Source organism: Poecilia formosa, unplaced genomic scaffold (genome assembly GCF_000485575.1).
Source record: "Poecilia formosa unplaced genomic scaffold, Poecilia_formosa-5.1.2 Scaffold131, whole genome shotgun sequence".
Taxonomy (NCBI): Eukaryota; Metazoa; Chordata; class Actinopteri; order Cyprinodontiformes; family Poeciliidae; genus Poecilia; species Poecilia formosa.
Window position 1 is genome coordinate 1,005,415 of NW_006800070.1, and position 22,420 is coordinate 1,027,834.

At 39.1% G+C, this 22,420-nt stretch overlaps 1 protein-coding gene across 6 annotated transcripts in view; it reads left to right on the forward strand.

The window, feature by feature from the left end:
• The window catches only part of pacs2 (phosphofurin acidic cluster sorting protein 2), a 68,944-nt gene that overhangs the window by 33,078 nt on the left and 13,446 nt on the right, over nucleotides 1-22,420 (forward strand). For 3 of the 6 annotated variants that reach the window (XM_007561869.2, XM_016676252.1, XM_007561871.2), the window contains exons 2-14: nucleotides 9,462-9,549; nucleotides 9,691-9,780; nucleotides 12,360-12,485; nucleotides 16,706-16,868; nucleotides 17,041-17,114; nucleotides 17,259-17,339; nucleotides 18,374-18,433; nucleotides 18,526-18,680; nucleotides 19,631-19,721; nucleotides 20,648-20,719; nucleotides 20,809-20,933; nucleotides 21,611-21,743; nucleotides 21,953-22,057. In XM_007561869.2, the coding sequence (XP_007561931.1) occupies nucleotides 9,462-9,549; nucleotides 9,691-9,780; nucleotides 12,360-12,485; nucleotides 16,706-16,868; nucleotides 17,041-17,114; nucleotides 17,259-17,339; nucleotides 18,374-18,433; nucleotides 18,526-18,680; nucleotides 19,631-19,721; nucleotides 20,648-20,719; nucleotides 20,809-20,933; nucleotides 21,611-21,743; nucleotides 21,953-22,057 (1,363 nt within the window). Of the gene's footprint in view, nucleotides 1-9,461; nucleotides 9,550-9,690; nucleotides 9,781-12,359; nucleotides 12,486-15,917; nucleotides 16,138-16,281; nucleotides 16,303-16,705; nucleotides 16,869-17,040; nucleotides 17,115-17,258; nucleotides 17,340-18,373; nucleotides 18,434-18,525; nucleotides 18,681-19,630; nucleotides 19,722-20,647; nucleotides 20,720-20,808; nucleotides 20,934-21,610; nucleotides 21,744-21,952; nucleotides 22,058-22,420 lie in introns of those variants that run through there. The other 3 variants (XM_016676253.1, XM_007561874.2, XM_016676254.1) reach the window with 3 other exon arrangements.

Genomic DNA, 22,420 nt, shown 5'->3' on the forward strand with positions numbered 1-22,420 from the left:
ATTTAGGGTCCATTCAGCTCCGTTTTTCTGTATCAGATTGGTATCAACTTAAAACTAAGATATATGTATTGATATCGGAAGTGAAAAAAGTGGATCGGTGCATTCCTAGTTTACTTAGAGGATGATTATTATCTCTTTCAGCCATGAGGGCTGGGGTTTTTTATGAAGCCCATTGATTTAGGAAGTGCAGAGTATTTAGCAGTTCTTGGTAAATAAATCCTTGAGCTTCTTCAGAGCGCTAACATGGTCATTTGGACTAAAGCTTCAAAATCTGATTGCCGGTTATGGTTGCTGCTCTTAACCCTTTCATGCATAGTGATGGATCTAAAAGCCATTTTCTTGTGCTTCTGGTGGATTTTTATGTTATAAATGCACACAGACCACTGAAGTGGACACTAATGGATCATAAAATACACTATCAACTACTGGCCATCAGCTGCAAATGCAAGAAATTATTTTTGTTAAATCCAATATGGCCGACAGACAGAAAAGCATGCCAACCCACCCGGTCCCTCCTTCTACTGCAGATGACTCTACCAAGTAAGAAAAATGTTGTAACATCAGATAACCCATAAAGAACAAAACTACTGATGTATTTTTCAGATAACAACTTTGTATTTGGAAAAAATTATAATTGATCACCTAAAAAAAAAAAAAAAAAAAAATTGCAACATTTTTTTCCTATTTTTTTTATGCCTTAAGTAGATAAAAAAAAAAATCGGAAAAAATCCTGACAGAAAAGATCGTAATTTATGCAGGGAAGGGTTAAAGAAGCTATATTTCAGCTAATTTCTGTCTTCTTCATAAAAAAAAAATCAACAACATGCATTTTTGTTTTTTCCACATTCCTTATGCATAATGTTGTCAGTCAATACGGGGAAGAATTATTATTATTTTTTTTTGTGGGCTATCTGGCCCTTTCCTGCCTGCATTCACAGAAATGTCAGAACACAAGGTGCCTCGTTATGACGCACATCGAAATGAACATAAGAGCACTCACCATATAACGAGACGAGAACTGAGTGCAGTGCTTTACCAGCACAAACCATCTGCACTCTGCACCATGGCAACCCCTGACGATTCAAAGAGAACATGAACACCAACCTAATGTATCTAAAAAAAAAACAAAACAAAAAAAACAAACTACTAAAAAGATCTCATCAGCGGTGAGCAGTTATGGGTGTGTGTGTTGGCTTTATGTGCAGCATCTGTCGATTTACTGCCAGTGTTGTGTTTCAAACTTTAGGGGAAATCAGATCCGGCTTCGCCGCTGAGTTTGAGCTCAGTTCGGCCAGCCGGGGCTGGTCTCATGTGGTGAAGTCCGAAGATCATGTGTGCAGAGGCTTTCAGAGGAACAGGAATAGAAATCCAGCAGAAGTATTCACACCCCTTAAACTCTTGTATGTTTAGCTACATAGTGGATTTAGTTGAGATTTCATGAGGAACACCGATACATGTTGTCAAATAGTTACAAACTGTAGCAAAAATAAATCATGCTTTTTAATTTTTTTGGGCTGAATTAACATCTGAAATGTGTTCTGTGCATTTCCAATCAGACATCTTTTCTCTGATGCCCCTAAATAACATCCACTGCAACAAATTGCCTTCAGAAGTCACCTACCGATCCACTTTTTTCACTTCCGATATCGATATCTAAGGTTTAGTATCAGCAGAAAACCAAACCTGAAATAATTTAAAATGTCTGTGTTTTTAGAAATAAACGTACTGAACTACAAATGTATAGTTCACTAAGTTTGGTCAAACATGTAAAAACAACTTTAATTTGTTCAGTCAGTGCAATTAGGACTACAACATCCAGTGTGACGTAAATAATAAACAGAAGCTGACAAAAACAACAGGCTGATTAATTTGGTCAAAATGAAAAAAATAAACTTCAACAAACCTCTCAGAATGGTTCAGAAATTACAATTAGGAATATTTAAATATTACGTAAAATAAGTAATAAACCATGACGTCCCCAAAAAGCACAAAACATAGAATTTCAATGAATAGATCTGCCCTTATGGATAGGGCACATTGTCACCAATACCGAGGTAGAATTGTTTTCAGTATTGGGATCGATAACGATTTTAATATTGGATCAGTGCATCTTTATACATAGTTATTCATTTCACGTTTGTCAGGAAGGTGCAGGACTGATTCATGAACAGGAAGTCCAGTTTTGTCCTGTAGTCAGACTTGAAGGGTTTCATCATGTGCAGGAATGTTTGGACTGCTGTAGCTAATGGCATGCTAATTAGCTTTACATCGTCTAATGAAGGGCTGCCATTTTGTGCTTGAGTGAAAAATCACTCCGCTTCACCCACGGCCTTCAAGAAACATGTGGAAGAGTATAATTTGTCGCATTTCGCTGTGAGAGTGGGAGAGCTGGACGTCAGAGCGGCCTGCTGAGGCGAACGCTGAACGCTGAAAGGTGATTTGGAATCCAATTTCAAGCCGACACTTTCAGAAATGGGATTTTCTCCAGAAATGAAAAGTTCCAGAAGCCTGGAGATTTCTTTTGTTGAAGGGCGACGTCGATGCTGTGCAGATTTTTCAACTCTTACCTGCTGTGAAATGACGTCTCTCTGCTCTCTCCCAGCTCAACTGTGACATGTAATCAAAATGAAATGATTTATCCTTATATAGGAGGATAAATCCTCCAGTTTATCCTCTGCCTAATGGTGTGAACCTCTGAATTAATCCATACATGCTTCATATAGTGTAATCACTGCTGAATTACAGAGTACTTTTTCTTGTTATTTGAGTGGCTAATCAGTGTTTAAATAATTAGCCTCCAACAATTCCTTTGGTTTATTTTTTTTAAGTTTGTACATTTTCTTAAAACTCGAGGAACTTTTGTTTGTTAATGCGTGGCTTTCTGTTTTCCTGGGGTATAAAAAGGATGCGACACCGGCCCATTCCAAGAATCCATGTTTGTCTTTTCACATCGTACAGTGAGTTGGACGGTAAAGGAGACACAACTCTAATCTCTGAGGCTCTTTCTGTTGGAGAACTGCAGCGGAAAGTAGCATCTCTGGTTCACCAGGTCTCCATGACAACCATTAAGTCAAGTCGGCGTTTATTTGCGTAGCACGATTCATGGGCAAAGCAACACAATCACAATCTATACATCAAGAAATAAATAAAAAAAATACTAGTAAAAGTGCAAAAATGCAAATGCACACATTGGCATATATTTACAATTGAACTTTGGGAGAGAAAAAAACGAGGTTTTTAATATTTAGGCATGAAATATTATGAAATAGTCATCTTCAGACAAAGAAGAAGACTAAGTACTGCACTGTTTACAAAAACATGTGCCAGTAATTTTGCTAATGGGAATTCAGTCAATAACGTGAATTTGAATAAATGTTTAGAAGTCTGGACTTTCAGAATACCATCAGGCCATCAGAGAATATCCAACCGCAATAAAATATTTTACACGTCTTTACCATTAAACATGGCCGACACCGTCTCTGGCTCCTGATAAGGTTTGGCTGCGGCGTGTGTTTACATTCTTTCTGTCTCCGATGAAGTGACACCAAAACAACTTCCAGATGGTTTTTCTGTTGTTTGTGTCAGATGAAATCTGTTGCAACGACGCTGAGAGGGCCTTTCTGCTCCTTGGCTCCGGGTTCGCCAGAGCATCTGCGTCGAGTCGACCGCCGGATCTGGGATCGGGTCACCGTGTGTTTCAGCCAAGCCTCTAGGGGGAGGGCGGCTGCAGGGGAACGGAGAAGGATGCAGAATTCTCTGCTGTCCTCTCAGAATAGCGTCTGTTTGGGAATGTGTGTGTTGGTGAGCACAGATGTTAGGTAATGGGAACAAGGAGGCCTTCAGCGAAAGAGACGGCTGCTGTTTCTGTCCTTGTGTGGCGCGGAAGGAGCAGAGAGGCTGTTCCGGCTGCCAAACCGTTAGCTTTTATTAGCATCTTAGCGTCTTAACTGTTTAAGTTGCTTTGTGAGAGAATCTGCCCGATGATACGTCTTCCTTGTGTTTTCCTGATGTTTCAGCGATCTGAGTGAAATGAGGCACCGGTCGGTGTAAATATTTAACATCCTCGTTGATTCTAATCAGCATTGTCATTCCACTCGTAGAGCTGAAGACGGCACACATCTGGTTGAGCCCTGGTGAGACATCTGGAGCAGACATTACTGCTTTAACAATGAAATGTGAGAAAAATGCTGCTGGATTTTTTTGGTCCAGATAACAAAACTTTAAGGCGTGGTACCATGTGTTTTCCAAACACACAGTTCATTTTATAACACAGATTTTGTAACTATGTTACCTTCAGTTATTATAGAAATGCTGTATGACTTAAAAGAAATGTAGACAGTCCTGCTCTTCTTGAAGCTCCGCCTTCAGGAAGTCATCACAACATGGCTCCTTTATTAACCCTTTAACAACGTTTTTATGAGCATAATGCTAAGAAGTAGCTCATATAATGAGCTCAGCAGATGGACAGTTCCACTAGATATTTGCTAATTGCTGCTGGCTAGTCTGAAGGAGTTGAGTGGGGAGGGCTGCTCTGTGAGTGGTTATAGGAAATTATTCTAATTCCTTGATAAACCGAGCTTACATGAATAAACAGCAAGAGGTTTTTCACCACTTCTGCTCTGTTTTCTTTTCTAAGTGCATCCCAGGACATCTGCAGTTGTTTGGCTGCTGTTGCCCCCCTCTACCGCCGCGGACCAACGTCCAGCCACCTTGCATATCTGAGATAGATGGAGCAGTGGGACTGGGATCAGTGGAGACTAGGAAGAATACCAAACAGGAGCAGGAAGAATGCTGAGCATTGTCTGGACGTGAGGAGCTCTCAGGACAATGCGAGCCTTCTTTTGGCCGGCGTCCATTGTGCCCCGGCCTTTTCTCGGGTGGTGTCAGCTGGAGTGGAGAAAGGTCTTCATTCAGGCTGCCGGGGGTTCCTTCAAACCTGCCATTGTCATCACTTCTTCTTCTTCTTCTTCTCCCGCTGTGTGTTTTTTTTCCCCGTCTCGCGTCGAGGCTGATTGATACCCACTCGCCCGCAGAGCCGCTGCGTTGTAATTACGCCACTCAGCAAAGCGTGCACTTTCCGAAAGGCCTTCGCCCATACCGCCGCTGCTTGCTTTTGTTCACCGCCTCACCTTTCTGTTTCCTGTTCTCAAAATAGGAGATCTGCAGAGGAGTTAGATTACACGTGTGGTCAAGTCCTAATCGCGGTGAATGTGTGGTTCATCGGTGTATCGTTTCTTTCTTTTCTGCCTGCAGCAGGAGTTTCAGCCCACCTCTCGACGACATCCAATGCCGAGTTTTTTTTGGGTCCCAGGGTGATTTAGCCATGATGTCATTCCAAGCAACCACTCTGTTAATGGTTTAATTTTGCAGAGAAAGGGAAGCGAGTCACGTGATAAACGGACCTTTTCTGAGCTGCTGGTCTGAATGATTTAGTCAAAGAACCACAGAAAGCTCCTCTAAAGGAAATTTCTATCCCCCCCCCTCATGGGAGGAAGCGTCTCCAAGATCGTGACAGGCTTGTTAAAGCACCTCTTACACACACACATGCACACATGCACACTACCCTAACAATACCTCCATCGGTTTGCCAGCAGCCCAATATCCTGCTTTCTTTCGCTCTTTGCCTTGCTGAAGTGTTCATACCTCTGGATTTTCTCCTTGGGTTTTGTAACATTGTGACTGCAAACCTGATCAGGTGGATGATGAACGGAGTCATGCAGAGTAATGTGATGAGGAAGCAAAATGATAGTTTAAGCAGCTTTTACTGCTACAAATCTGAAAAGTGTGGTGTGCATGTGAATTGAGACATATTTGGCTGTTAGTCTTTGTGAAGATTAATTTGTGTGTGTGTGTGTGTGTGTGTGTGTGTGTGTGTGTGTGTTGTGTGTTGTTTATTGCAAAATAGTTTAAGCTCAATCAGATGGGATGGAGATCATCCATCCAGAATCAACCACAATCACAGATTCCCAATCAGATTTTGTTTTGGGATTTGACTAGGCCGTCCTCTACTGAGGTGTTTACTAATGCTCTCCGCGGCCTTCACAGAACAGTAAGACTTATACTGAAAATACATTTAGTTTATTTAATAAATTCAGGCGGCACCAATGATTATTTCTGTCATCGATTGTTCGTACGATAAATTGATTTTTTTTTAAATTGGCACATTCTGCAGATTTTTCATTTTAACTTTACTTAAGCATTTTTATGCAATATTAGACATACATTGAAATGTGCCAGTAAACAAATAAATACATTTCTTTTTCAATTAAAATATACACTGTTTATTTTCTTTTACCTAAAATAAAATGGCAATATTCCCTTATTGAACATTTGATCATTTGTATCAAAGGATTCACCTGCAGCTAAAAAAAATACTTCTAACATTAACATGTGAAAAGTTCTGTCCTCTCTGCTTGATTTAGCATCAATGCAGTGTAGCACTGATCTATTGATTAATGTTTTTTCATTAACTGATTAATAACTGAATAGCAATCGGTGTTTAATAGGTGATTATGTCATTTATTTATTTTTACAGAATTCAAATTGGGTGAAGTTGCAGCATATTTGAGTCCATCAATATCTGCATTTTTTTTTTCCTACTGTACGCTTGTGACCATACATGGGTAAAACTGTTCATTTTTGAAGCACAATTGACATGATCCCAAAATGCCAGCTTTGTTTATAGTCAGTTTTCAGCTACTGTATTAGGAAATGTTGTGCAGTGCCTTCAGGATTTTTTATTTTTTTTGTATTAACTGTGCTCTGTGTAAGCTGCAACCCACTCTGTCTCTGCTGGAGCATTCGGCTTGCATACTAACAAAAACTGAAATAAAAACCTCCACAAGGTATAGATGTGAGGAGGTGGAGAAGAACGAACCAGTATGGGGATCCTGTGCTGTTGGAAAGAAATGGCTTCTTTTAAGGGATTATCAGGTCTTTTTTTCTTTTTCGTTCTTGCAGCCACAGTTTCTGGGTATTTATGACTGATAGTCTGCAGTTCTCTGAAATCAAAGCACTGATTAGCTTTGCAGCTCAGTTTTTTTTTATTTCAGTCTTTTACTCAAATGTTATTTAATTGTGACATTTTAAGGATTTGAATGATGGCAGCCTGGATGAAAATGCAACACGGAGCTAAAACAAATATGTGTTGCAGAGCAAGTAATAAAAAATATAACTAACACCTAGAGGGGATATGATGACATGTACAACTGTCAAAAAGACTAAACAATAAAAAGAAAAAATATGTTGATTTAAGTTTATTTTTATGACGTTTGAGTTCCTTCAAATTCAGATGGATTTGAAGTCGATTAAATCTTTGTATTTTTCTTGTGTCATCACTTCGTGTGAGCAGACAGCGTGGCCTCTTTTACTTTTTTGGAGCAAGAATAGATTTCTAAGTAAAGACATGCGAATGGTTTGAAAAACGATGACAAATATGAATAAAGGTTTTGACTGAATCTTGATGTATCAAGAGTATTTAAGTACTCAGAGGATGAATTGATAAAAAAAAAACATCCCTGAAACATGAAAGAAACATACAAAATATTTTATTATTTATCCCCAAAAGAAGGACTTGATTTTAAAGAGCAAATGTTCTATTAGTATTTTTTACCAAGTGTTTGATGTGGGAGTTCAAAGAGAGCAAAACATCCGTCAGGATTGTTAGATGTCTGCATTCAGACACAAATTCAGTCTCTGAACCTCTAGCAGAGGCAGCAGATGGAAGATTAAACACTTATTTTTGTTTTAGCATCCAATTTAATATTACACAAAGTGAGCTAAACCAAACTAAAAGATTGTTTGGGGTGATAAAATGGCTGGTAAAGTGTGGATGCAACAGTTTACATCACAGTATCTTTAGAACAAAAACAAATGGAAGTAAGTTTTTGTTAATTCTCAGTAAAGATGGTTGATAATCAAAATAAACAAGAGTGACCCCAGAGCTAATCCTTGTGGGACACCTTTGGCCACATAAAGGAAGCTGGAGGAAACGCCTTAAGCTCTTATATGTTCCTGTGTTGAAAATATTTATTTTTTAAGCCAATCAAATGCATCTTTTTGATCATTCAATAATGATAATTTTTGTTTTATTAAGATGTGACGCACAGTGTTGACAACTGTGGAGAAATCAATAAACAGTCTCAGGAAAATCAGACTGAAAACGAGATAATATACATCATAAGGAGTTAGATACTCTTTACTAGTCGCTCACTGACAGGAGTGAGATTTTAACAGGTAGCCCAGATCTCAGCAGGAAATCGTTTTGCTTTTTGAGACGATTCCAGATGTCAGGAAATCTTCCTCGTTTCCACAGAGAAGTTCAAAATGAATCAGCTCAGTACAATTAACTGCTTTTGAAAAGAAACGGATAATACAACAGTAAACCAGCATTATGTCACCGTTGGTAGGCCTAAATCAATTAACTGCATGATGAATTAAAAGTAACTGAATCATTTTCATTTGCTTGATTTTTCTCTTTTCTCTTTTTGCCAAAAACTGAATGATAAAAATCTTCAGTCTGGTGCTTTGAGCTCAACTATCCCTTTTTTTGAAAGATAATTTTGTTTACAGAGACTTCATAATTCATTTTATTTGTTGTTTCTGTTGTTTTCTTTATTTATTGTGGATATTTTAAATGTCTTCCAGTTTCAGTGTTTAAATGTTCATTATAATTTAAAGTTTATTGAGCTTTGAGAATCGGTTCTTGCATTACTGGACCTCTATTACTAGAAAATGGTCTCAAAAAACAATATTATCGTGTATCGCAATAACTTCTGGAATAATTTATCGTCCAGGAAAGTTTGTTATCATGACAGGCCTAATGGTTGGTTGACTCTCTCCTCAGGTCCAGTGTTCAACATTAATAATGACATTTCTGTTGTATGAACTCTTTTAATACAAAACAATGTAACTTGATGAAACATTTTTTAATCGTAGAACAGAGGAATTCAAACCAAGACGTTGTTTGTTTTTCAAGTGACAATTTTGCTAATTTACATATTTTTGTACTATTTTAGACACATTACACCCCTTGTTAATTACTAAACCAATCTAAATCTAGGGCACAATGGGATTTTTAAGAAAGTATTCTCATGTCTAATCGTGTTTTTAACTTCTTTAATTTGGTCATTACTAACGAGCACATTAGCAAAGTAGGTTACATTTTCTACAGTTGCTGCAGAAAGTGATGCTGCCTCAGTGTAGAGTTAGTATGTGATTAGTAGAGCATGTGATTAATCTGTGTACATGTCACAGCAATACCGATGTGATCAATCTGTTTACTCCTTGGAGGACGCCGGCGGGGCCGCAGCAATCTCCTCCGTAAACCGTTCCTCCCACTGTTTGATAAACAGACTGACTTGTTGTTCGTGACTCACCTGTTTGTGCATATGAAAACACTCCAGGAGAGCTGTCTGAACCTCCACCTCTCCTTTTGTCTGTTTGTGTGCGTCTCTCTGCAGACTGTGCAGCCTGACTCTTAAAAAGCTGGTGGTGCTGAAGGAGCTTGATAAAGAGCTGATTTCTGTGGTCATCGCAGTCAAGATTCAGGTATGTATTTCTGTGTTTTGATGTATATGTTGAAAAGAACCAATACATTGTCCAACCAAAGTCCCCTGCGAGCGTCTCATGAGGTCCAGTCTTGTACCTCCTAGAATGTTGTGAACATTTTTATAACTTTTTCTTCCACAGGGCTCCAAACGCATTTTGAGGTCCCATGAGATTGTGCTGCCACCTAGTGGGTCAGTTGAGACTGACCTGGCTCTCACCTTCTCACTGCAGGTAAAGCAGAACAAACACCACCCCCATGTTGATGTTTGGTAGAGGTAATGTGTTTCTGTTACTGTTCAGTCTTGGCTCTACATGTGATGAACGAAGAACGCAGTGTCACATACTGAGATGTTATTTCCACGCAGTAGGAGCTCGTGCTTTAGTTTTAACTAGTTTTCTGCTTTAGATTCACAAACCGTTACGGAGGTTGCATCAGTTTTACATGAGCCGCTCCTAAAGTGAGTTTTTCTGAGGCGTAAGCGAGCCTCCAGACCAGCAGGGGGCCCCCAAGAGACCATGTTGTGTTTGGTTTTCGGCAGAGCATGGATTTGTTGTATGTTCCATAAACATAATATAAGGATAGACGCCTCATGGACCGCTCTCGCCTATTGTCGCTGACGAGATTTAGGGCGGCCATCTTGGAGCGGTCCACCACTCCAGTCAGCGTTATGTGTTTAGCAGCACAATGACGTATCAGCGCATTTAATCGATCATGACACGCTTTTTTGTTACTGTAAACCATATTCAAACATCTATCAAAGCAACATTTTATAAACAATTGTATTTTTTTAAGTATGTTTTTAATACATAGTTCATATTTAAATATGCTTAGAGGCTATAACAATAGAATAGGACTGGAATATTCTGATACTGATGTATGAAGAGCATATTACAAGCACACAGCCATCATAATTTATTTAATAAATTATTTAGTAATGTCAATATATATTTATATAACTATACAAACACAAATAATAATATATATTGGATACATGTTTGTATAGAGAGAGAGAGAGAGAGAGAGAGAGAGAGAAAGAACTCCTCGGCTGAAAAACATATACATATATGTGTTTTTCAGCTGAGGAGTTCTAGCTTCAGAGTGATTCAGCATCTGAGATTGAGTCCAAACTCCGATGTGAGATTCATCCGTGCTGCAGTGAATCCGTCTCTCTTTATAGATATCTCCCTCTTCTTCCTCACATCGTGTCTTTATGAAACTTTCAAAACAAAAACAGAAGATTTAGGATGTATCTTACTTTTGACAGAGTGAAAGAATATAAATAATAGTCTTGACCACCTGTGTAAACTTTGCCGGTGAATGTTATAACACATAATATAAGTTTTATAATATGTGTTATATTGTTTCATTTCTAATATAGGCTCTTGTGTCAGATAATCTGAGTCAATGTTAAATTAATTTTTTAGATTAACAGAATCTCAGTTAGCCTTCATAGCGGGGCTGAACCCGTATTACACCAAGCACTGTAGCTAATATTAGCTGGTATCTCGCCGGTGGACATAAATACAGTAAAGTAATATTCTAATCACAATATATACACAATAATATGTCCATCTTACTTGTGAAATGTTGTCTGTTGAGCCCTCACATCAATACTCCATCGATCCGAACAACAATATCCCTCAGTGCTGAGGCATCTTCTGCTGTTTTGGTTGAGCAAAGTAGGAGGGTCGACCGCTCCAAGATGGCCGCCGTATTTCCTGCGCCGGAGCGGCCAATGCGGGGTCTACTCTTATATTATGTCTATGGTATGTTCCAGTTTAACGTTTGAAAACCACTTAGACTTTTATCTGTTGTCCATTATGATAAATTAAAAAAATGACTCGAATGACGTTAATAACAGTAGTAGTACCGTCTAATTTATGATTATCTTCATAAATCGATCTTGGGTTCCACTGATTTTCGGAGATGGATACCAACAGAATAGCAACTTAAGTAGTTTATGTTCTTTTCACAAGCAGCCATATTGGATTAAAAGGTTGGAGTTGGAGTAAAATCTGCAACTTTCTTTAACCTTAACAGTCACTGCAGCTTCCCTATCGAGGATTTAACCAAGACTTCATGTTTATGGCTCATCACTTGGGATATATTAATGTAATATAAGTTACTATTTTGAGTTGTAATTGTTATTTTATAGAGATTTAGTTAATATCTTTCTTAAAATCGGACTATATTTGTTGACTTTAAACATCCCATGATGCCTCAGAAGAAGACTTAACTTAGAAGAAGAAAGACGGAGGGCTTTTTTCTGAGAGCTGTTTTACTGAGCTCCGACACTCTAGTAAATCATCCTGGCTATTATCTATGATTCATTCATCCTTGTTTGATTTACTGCAGTTCATCAGAATAATACGTCTGGCTCCTTATCGTCTCTGGATTAGTCAAACATACAACATCCTCCTCCCTGCACGTCTATGCTGCCAGACTTCATCTGTTTTTCTCAGTATTCCTTTCCACCTTATGCTGGATTCCTCTTATATCCAACTTTGATCTTCTTCATCATTGCATTATCTGAGTTTGGCTTTGCATTAACATGTTCTTGTGTAATAAATTCACTATCACATATTCACTCCTTATATTGCAATTTAGCTAAAACTGACTTAAATGTGGTCATATACCAACCTGTATCTGCTTCAGCATTGACTTACTTTGAGCTGTGAAACTACAATTATTCATGTTTTGTTTTTGGTTTTTTAAGCAAAAAGAAAACCACTTGTTGATCTAAATGTCTCTTTTTACCAGATATTGTGTTTTTCATATTCTTTTTTTTCTTGTTTTTGTTGTTTCTTAGTACCCACACTTCTTGAAAAGAGAAGGCAACAAGCTGCAGATAATGCTCCAGAGACGGAAAAGGTACAAGAACCGAACGATTTTGGGCTACAAGACTTTGGCCATGGGATCCATCGATATGGCAGAGGTACAGTGTGACCGCTTCCTATGACGCTCACTCATCTCTAGTTTGTTCACTCCAGATTTAAAGTTTTGTAAGCCACATCAGTGTGTGTGTGTGTGTGCGTCCGTGTGTGTGTGTGAACGGGAGGCAGTAATAAGCCTGTGCTGCCCTTTGTGTTGTCTGGCAGTCTCCGGCCAGGTGGGAGCAGAAAGGTGTTTTGGCTCTAACAGGCCGTTGGTGTCAGAAAGATCAGGGAAACGTAATGAGTGCTAGAAGCTCCAGCTGCTGCTGCTTCCTCTTTAATGACTTCTAGCCTTTTAGAGTCACACAGTGCAAGAAAAACCTGCCCAAATGGATCTGAAGAATATCTTTTGTGTCTGACAGACCTAAATTATCCTGGATCCTTTGTTAGCATTTCCAGGGTGTCACATGATGTGTCGTCTCTTCTTGACTTCTGTTACTGTGCTAGTAAACATCCCAGGTTTAGAAGCGTTTTAAACTTTCTTTCCCCCAAAATCTTCCCCTGATTAGCTGTTTGTGCTGCGCTGTGCTGTAAAATCCTAATAAAGGATACAGTTTGTATTGTAATGTGGAAATTGTCATTTTACATTAATTATTAAATACAGACATAAACAGTCATACAATACAGGAGTGAATATGTAAAACAATATCTTTATGCTGTAAGTATGTTTGTACATAATATTCCAAAAATAAACAAACATTTGGGACAATTAGTGCTTAAGGATTCTGTTTGGGTGTCATTATTTCAGGCAGGGGCGGTCCTAGCCTTTTTGGTGCCCTGGGAGAACAGCTCTAAAAATGACCCCAGGGCATTTTGAAGAGTTAAATTTTTATATTTTATTTGAAAAAGATTTAAAAAAAAAACTAGAATAATACTACAAACACCCATAGCAAGACACATACTGTATATGATTAATTTTATAGTATATAATACAAATACAAGAAAATAAATGCTATGGAAAATACGTACTATTATTATAAGATATTTCTAAATTGAACTAATAGTAAAACTTTTTTTGAAATTATATGTACTACTTACTATTGTGGTTCTGGTAGTTCATGCCGCCCCAGATGAGATGCCGCCCTGGGCTTCTACCCACATCACAAACCGCTACAGATTTCAGGAAACAAGTCAAAGTTGGCTCTGAAATTAACAATGTATCTTTAAAGACTCAACAAACTGATCACATCCCACCACAAAAAAAAAAGAAAAGAAAAAAGAAAAATCACAGAAAATGGTTTCCTCTGCTTGAAGAAAGCATGGATTACACAAATAAAGAGCTCAGTTTCAGTGCACATGATGCTCACACACAAAGGAGATCCCATATGGCTGCCAAAGCTCAGTGGGGCTTGTTAAGGCTCAGCAGCTGAGAGAAGAAAAGAAAAAGACACCACTGAGCCAGAGTGAGGTTTTAAAAAAGAAAAACACAGGATGTGGTTTAACCAAACCACAAAACAGAGAAATTTTTGAATTTTCAGCTGAACAGGCAAAGTTGTGGGTTTTTTTTCCTCCCCAGGCTGCAGTGGGGGACAGAGAGGCTTGTCCTGATTTTAGAGGAAGAAATGAAACACAAAACGTGAGATCACTCCGCTGTGGCGCTGTTGAATCATCCAGTCACCCCGCAGCTGCTTGGCTGATGCCTCCAGATCTGTGCAGTGTAGCAGAAAACAGCGACCCAGGTGTGCTGCTAGTCACAGAGCAACACATTCAGGCTGAACCACAACACAGGAAAGAATGAAACACCTCACCTACGAATAAACAAAATAGAAAAAAACAATAATCTGATGTTTCCACGTCGGACGACGGGAAACACAATCTGTTTCAGTGGAAACCTGAACAGTTGTGCTTCTTGTTCATTTCTTCAAAATCAATAAGATGTCATTGAAACGGTGGCTCTTTAATTGTAAACAGGGATGACAGGGATATATTTATGAATACATTCATTCTCAGAATCACAATATTAACACTTAAATTAGAAGTTAAATTGATTACATTTGACCTTTTGTTTAAAATAATCTACAATTCACTTATTGGACATGAAGACAAACAAACATGGAATCTAACGACTTAGCGGGAATTATGCAGGGAGTTGAGAAAAAAACGACATAAAGACATAAACTTTACAATTATGGCATTTAATAAAGGATTCAGGGACCTGAGTGAAGTTTCACCGTCACCTTCTTTTAATTAAATGAAATTGGTGTTAAACATTCGTGCAGCAAAAATGTTTGCTTGTGCCACTGTCGTTTTAGAAATACTAATAAATGTTTCCAGAGGTCATGAAATGTCAACCAGCTAGCTTACAAAATATAACAAAAATATGGTGTAAATCAACTGTGCTGGCTTGTGCTCCAACATTTTTTTTTATTTATTTTTTTATACATCTTCATATATTTAAGATTTAAAAAAAAAAGTTAACAGAGGTCACCAGAGACTGAGGGTTCAGTATGTTTTGGCATTTTAGCCAACAAAATGTTTATTTTCTTATCTTAAAAAAGGAGTGAAGTGTTTGCTTATATGTATATTTTTTATGTATTTGTAATATTGTATAAAATGAAGTCAAGTGGTTAAAAAGAATGTGCCAATGTTTTCGCCGATTGATCGATTAGTCGACAGGAAAGCCGGTCACTAAATGTCACAGCTGTAATTCAGTCTCAAAATCTTTATTGAAAGGAATGAGAGGAGAGAGGAGTCCATGTGTCCAGCAGCTTTTTCTGCTCCTCTGTAGAAATCCCAGCGCTGTTTGCCTTTAATAAACTCTATTGGATCGGAGCCGTCGGTACCATGAATCCTCATAAAGATCTGATCTAGCTGCCGTCACTCGTTCCTTCCTATTCACGGCTGGATCTTGACGGAGTGTCCTCTAAAATCCTCAGCAGCCTTTATGAAGTGCACAGGCCACAATGAAGAGGCCTGACCGAGCGTTGTGCTTGTTCATCATTCAGAGTGGACAGGGGGATAAAAGTACTCACACCCCTGGTCTGTTTTTACAATGTGGCATTTTACAAGCACATACTTCACTGTGTCTTATTGAGATTAAATCTGACAGACCAGCACACAGAAGTGGTCTGTGTTCGGTCCCCGTGATTTAACACCTTACAAGACTGTGTGTGTATTTTATATATCGTCTCTACCGGCTTTGGTAGAGTCTCAGGTTTTCCTCCAGTATTGTCCTGTATGTAGCGCCATTAATTATCCAATCACCTCTGACGCGCTTTCCAGTCGCTGCTAAAGAAAAGCATCCCCCTCAGAATGATGCTGCCACCACCGCGTTTCACCCCGAGGGCTGTGCATTCAGGCCGGGTAAGATGTGCAGGGTTCGTTTTCAGTCTGTTTTTTTTTTTTTGTCCTCACCTGACCGGACTGCCGACTTTGGACGGTGGACTGCAGCATCCCCTTGTGGCAGACTCCGAGCAGGTCTTCAAATGGTTTCATTTCAGAAGACGGTGTGCTTTCTTCTTGTTAATAAAGGCCAGATTAGTGAAGTGCAGGATTAATGCTGCGCTCCAGTTAATTGGAAAGTGGAGCTGGGTTTGACTTCAGACCCGAGGTAACAGCGTTCTGGTCAAAAAGTCGGAATTCCAACATGGCGCCGACGCCCATAAACATGGTTTCCAGTAGCTCTGACAAACGTCATTTTATGGTTTAATTTCCGTAAGTAAACACCAGTTTTAATTTGGTCTGTTTAGAGTTGAAGTCCCTACATGTAACTTTGATTTTAGACGCACTTTTGCTTGTGTGTTTTGTCAGCATGTTTCCACCACATCTTACTAATGTTGTCAAGAGGAGCGGCCATGTTGAAACGCACCGTAACTGGAGGTAGTCGGGGTTGTAAAACCTCGTGCCATTTTTCCTCCACTTCGCAGTGGAGGATACTTTGTGTTGACCTATAAAACAAACGTTAAATAAATAAATGTTTTGTGACAAAACGGATGCAAATTAAAGGGGTTTGAATACCTTTACACTAGAATTAAAATCAATAATTGTCCTTTCTCTTGTAAAATAACTGCTTTGTAGCGTTTAAAGGATTCATCAAGACTTTCAGTCTGACTTTTACTGAACCTTTGAGCAGTATGGTTATTTACAAGTTTCATCAAGTGTTGCATTTATTGCAATTTCAGGTTGTTGTGGTTTTTTGTTTTTTCTTCTTCATTCATTTGAAATCCTTTTGCTATTGCCCCTTCTTCTGCATTAAATTTAGCTTTTCCCCCGCATCTCCCAGGTGATGCAGCACCCGACAGAGGGAGGTCAGGTTCTGCCTCTCTGCAGCAACCAGAAAGACATGCTGGGCAAAGTGGCCGAGATCTGGATCTTCTCCCTGTCCAGTCAGCCGATAGACCATGAGGATGCCGCCCTGCAGGGAGGACAGAAGATCAAATGCAGCGGTAGGCTTTTGCTTTTGATTTCCCCACCGATTGTAAACGATGTTTGATATGGTAAATAAATCAAGAATCTGTTTTTCTCCCCTATCTCAAATAATTTTTAAGGAAATTAAATAAAAAAAAAACAAGGTATAATGTGTAAACCTTTAACCTTCCTGCCGATTGCGTCCTGTAGATAACTACTCGGAAGAAGAGTATGAGAGCTTCTCGTCGGAGCAGGAGGCCAGCGATGATGCAGTGCAGGGACAGGTGAGCACATTTGCAGATCAGTTTGACCTTTAAAGGTCATGGCATGAATTGGTTTATAGATAATGAGGAAAAAAGAAAAACAGAAATGTCTCTCTCTTCCCTGAAGATTTCAGACAAATTGTCTCCTCTTCCTTCATCTTTCAGGATCTTGAGGATGATGAGTTTGATGTGAGGAAACCAAAGAAGCAGAGGAGGTCCATTGTGAGGACCCCCTCTATCACCAGGGTAAGGGATGCAAAATGAGACGAAGATCTCAAAGAAACATGAAAATAAACTCATGCCTGTGTTTTTTCTCTGTGTGATGCTCAGACAGAGCACCAGATACTATCTTGTGCAGACGAGAAGGTTTATTATTTGTTATTTTTTTCCTTCATTGTCCCTTTAGGGGCTCCGTAGCAGGTAAAAAACCTTCAAAGAAATACTTTTAACAACAGATACCTCAGTGTTTACACAGTGCCAAAAAAGTGAATCTATTTACTTAAATCTACTGTAAAAACTGTTAGTGCGACATTTTCCAAGGTCTCTATTCACTCTAACAAAGGTTAGAGTGAATGAGTAGATGATAAAAGGAATTTTATTATCTACTCATTCACTCTAACCTTTGTTAGAGTAAACAAAGGTTTACTCTAAGGTAAACCTTTGTGCGCCCGAATCTGCCTTTAATTGCTGCATTAAAACTAGTTTAAATACAGAGTGCTTTCAAATCTATTCTGTTTTTATTGCTGAAAATATATGAATTTTTTTTCTTCAGATTTCTCCAATTGAACCCTAAATAAATAAGCCAACTGGATGCCTTTCACTTAACAAGGAAAAAACATTTGAAGTTTTTAATCTACGATCCTATTCCTACAAAACAAAGCAAAAAAAGAAAAATCTGATTATTTGTTTAACTAAAATAGTTCTTGCTTAATTTACCGTTGAATAGGTAAAAAAAAAAAAAAGAAGAAAACTTTTGGTCATTTTAGTTTTTAAAAATAAAAATTTTTTGGTCCATAGATACTTTTGAGCTGTTTGGACACCCATACTCTTTAGTGTCTTTACAAAATGTCACGCTATGCTAGAAAATGTGTATGTTTCCATGGAGACGTTGATTAGGAAGCCAATGAATGCTGACTAGCTTCCTTTTCTCTTCTAAAGAAATCCATCCTCACAGCATGATGCTACCACCGCCGTGTTTCTCCTCGTTAGCTTTATGCAGGGTTCTAAACCAGAGCTGCGTCTCACACTGACTCTGTGGGTTTTCTCTTTCTGCATTTTAGCAGCAGAACTTTAAGCAGCGAGTGGTGGCGCTGCTGAAGCGCTTCAGAGTTTCTGATGAGGTACGTTTTCTTCTTTTTTTTTTTAAGCAGAGAGTCTCTGCTTCTCTTGTGACTAACCGGTGTTTGATGTGTGTGTGTGTGCGCCTGCGAAGGTGCTGGACTCGGAGCAGGACCCGGCGGAGCCGCCTCCTGAGGTGGAGGAGGAGGATCTGGACCTGGACAGTGTGGAGTTTGAGAACCCCAGCGACAGCTGCCCGGAGCTGGACGATGACGACAGCGTCCTCAGCACGCCAAAACCCAAACTAAAGTGAGCTGTGGGCTGATTTAATGTCTCCAGTTACCTGTCTGTTGACATTCTATGAATTATAAAACGGTTCTGCATGCTTAGTATAAGCCAAGAGGAAGTGGAAAAAGTAAATGTGTGTGTGAACATTATGAGTGTTTGGCTGTTTAAGATCAGATTCAGTATTTTAAGTCCATGAATATTTATGTTTTGAGAGACAAAGCACCTCAGTGAAGTATTTAGACACTCTGAACAGTAGTGGGAGGAAGGGAGGAAGGAAAAAAAGGAAGGAAGCAAAGAAAGTAGGAAGGAAGGAGAGAAAGGAGGACACAAGACAGAAAAGAAGCAAGGAGACCACAAAGTAAAGGATAAACGTGAAAAAATAATCAAAAGACGACACAAGGAAGTGTAGGAGAAAGAAGGATGGAAGAAAAGAAGGAAAGAGAGACAAGTAAAACAGGAAGCAAGGAGACAATGAAGTGATGAAGGATAGACTTGCAGGGAAAACAAGAATCAACAGAAGAATTCGATGAAGTAAAAGAAGCAAACAAGGAAGGAAGCACAGGAGGAAGAACCCAAAGAAGAAACGACAACCTCTACACAATAAGATAAAGAATAAAGCAATGGAAATTCATACGTTATTGTTTATAATAAAACACGAATTTCAATATTTGAGCTCCAAACTTTTCCATACTCCTGCGAGTGAGACATCAGAAAATTCAGCGCTTCTCGTTTCCCTCGGTGTCTCCCAAGATGCTTTACGTCTTCAGAATATTAAAAACTCATAACCTGCCGTCTACTGGGAACCTTCCTGGAGCGCTAACAGGCTCCTTCACACTCAGACGGGAGTGTGAAAAATAAACGAAACCTGCAGGGATCTTTTAGCCGAGACGCGTTTATGCCGACCCTGTGAATCATCTGTGAAGAGATGAAACGTGTGGAGTGCAACGTGTTTGGTTTCGTCCATGTTTCAGGCCATACTTCGAGGGACTGTCCCTCTCCAGCTCCCAGACCGAGATCGGCAGCATCCACAGCAGCCGGAGCCACAGAGAGCCGCCGAGCCCGGTCAGTTTCCCACTTCCTATCTATTAAAGACCTGAATTAAAATATCATTCTGCTGTTTTAAATACACAAGCATTCAATAAATTAGTGTTATTGAAAAGTCAATTTATTTCAGGAACTTTATCACTTACTGAAACAGATTAATCCCACACAGATGGATGTTTGAAAGCCTTTTCTTTTGTTAATTATGAAGGTTGCAGTTTAATGAAAACATGACATTTAAAATGACAATATTACCAATAAGTAAAACAATTTAAATAGAGAAATGTGGGGTTAATGAAAAGTATGTTAATTTTCAGAGGGAACTTTTAGTTTTTACCAGTTTTTTCAGTGGGTGTTTAATGTTCTGCATTGTTCTTCATGTTGTCAAACAGGTCCTGTTTAAGTGATTTCTCAGTTCTGAAGGTCAAGCAGCAGCAGGGCTTTAACTGAAGGTTTAGGAGTGTCCTAGTTAAAGACCAGATTTAAATCTGATTGAGCTACAGTGGTAAAACCTTACAGGCGGTTCATGATTGGAAAATCTTCAAGCATGGCTGAAATTTGAGAAGAGTGGGACCAAATTCCTCCAAATTGATGGGGAAAACAAAAACTTATTGCTACTGACAGCTCATGGTACGAAAGGTGGAACTAGTGAGTTTGACTTTTTCCTATAAGTTGAAGTTGGTTTGGATCTCATCTTTTCCCTGATAAATGAGATCAGAATTTGAAAACTGCATTTTGTTGCTTTCTTTTCCACGGGTAAATCTCACTGATAAACCAGTGTTGGTTTAAACCACTGTTGGTTTATCAGGGAAATTGTAAGATCTCTGTTGAACTAAGAATCGTCTTCAGACGTTCACTAATTCTGACTCTCCGTCTGTGAAGTGAACATTCCCGAGACTCGGTCACAATCATGTCTGTTTTTCTTCCTTCCTTCCACGTCACTTCAGCTTGATCTGGACAAAACCAAATGCGGCGACTCTACGTTCGCCGATGATGGCGGCCGTGACAACGCCACCTTTGTGAGTAAAGACTCACGGAGGCGCCTTCGCCTTCGGCTCACAACCTTAACATCTGGCCGGTTTTGTTATTTTCTCCCGTTTTCCTCCAGGAGCAACCCGAGGCGGTGACTCCCACCACGGAGCTGGAAATGGACAACATGGACACGTTTCTAGAGAGATTGCCACCAAGTGGCAAAATGACCAAGACAGAATCTCTCATCATTTCGTCCAACAGGTATTATTTCCTTAACCACCTTCCTAACGGAGCCAAGAGAGAGAGAGAGCGTTTTATGGAAGAAATACTGAGAAGCAGGGGCGTCACTAGGTTTTAATGAGGGGGGGGGGGCTGAGCCCTTGTGAGCAAACGTACAAAATTTCTCAAACAGAAACAAACACAGCAAAGTTGCTTTTGCATTTTGAAATAGTGGAAATAAAAACTTCTTCTACTACAAAATATTAACTGTAAACAGCAAATCACTATAATAAAATGGTTTCCTAGGAAACCTTGCTGAGGTAATAATTTTTCGTGACTCTACACCCTTTGAAGTACATTTGTTCAGTGTTTCATGCTTGTTTCATGTTCCAAATAATTCGTGTTACATTTTACACCAATCTCAGAGTTCATTAGACTGTGCAAAAAAATTTAAACTGACAGATTTAAGATAACATTTTAACTAAAAATGATTAATTTATGTGACTATTTGTTTAAACTCATATTTTGGCCACATCATATTTAGTACACTGGCAGTTTAAAAGAAAAAAAAACAAACAACCCTCCCCCCCCCAAAAAAAAAAAACATTTAGAGTGGGGCTTGAGAATGGTTTTTAAGGAGGCTTCAGCCACCCTAAAATAAGCTGGTGAATTACTGCCCCCTGCTGGTTAGTCTTTACGTCCTGTTTTCCTTTTTTCAGGCAGGAAGCGAAGCTGGCAGGGCGGCGAGGTCGGAGCACGTCCCTGAAGGAGCGCCAGCCCAGCAGGCCCCAGAACGAGAGGGCCAACAGCCTGGACAACGAGCGGTCCCTGGACACACGCTGCCACCTACAGGTAGGGGGATGCAGCTGCAGCTGGAGAAGAAGCCACAGATATTATCCTCAGCTTCTCCCTGTGATTATAGCAAATTTCAAGTTTCTTCTCAGTTCCCTCATGTTGATTTATTTTTATTGTGTTGAGCCACTACAATAATAATACAATCAATAATATTAAGATTAAATAAAAAGAAAAAGCACCCTGAGTTTTGACGTTATTTTTGTCAGATCCCAAGAAAAACCGTTTATGACCAACTGAACCACATCCTGGTGTCCGATAACCACCTTCCTGACAGCATCATCCTCATCAACACGTCAGACTGGCAAGGTCAGGTAAGGTCTTCAGAAGATGAATGAGACAGAAAGGTCAAAGGTCAAACTCCTGAACACTCGCTGCTTAACACGATACAATCAGAGACAAGTTACCTGTTAAAGCTTGAAACTATTGATCCAGATTTCAAAGTAGTGATGTACCAACAGAATATTAATATTTTTATTGGTCCCAATATTGAAAAAAATTCTAGATGTGATATTGTGACGATGTGCAGATCTATTTGGTCTAATTCTACGCTTTGTGCTCTGAGCGATGTCATGCTTTATCATTTATTTTACATCATATTTAGAGTTCCTAATTTTACTTTCTGAACCATTTGAAAGAAGGTTTGTTGCAGTTTATTATTATTATTTTTTTTTTTT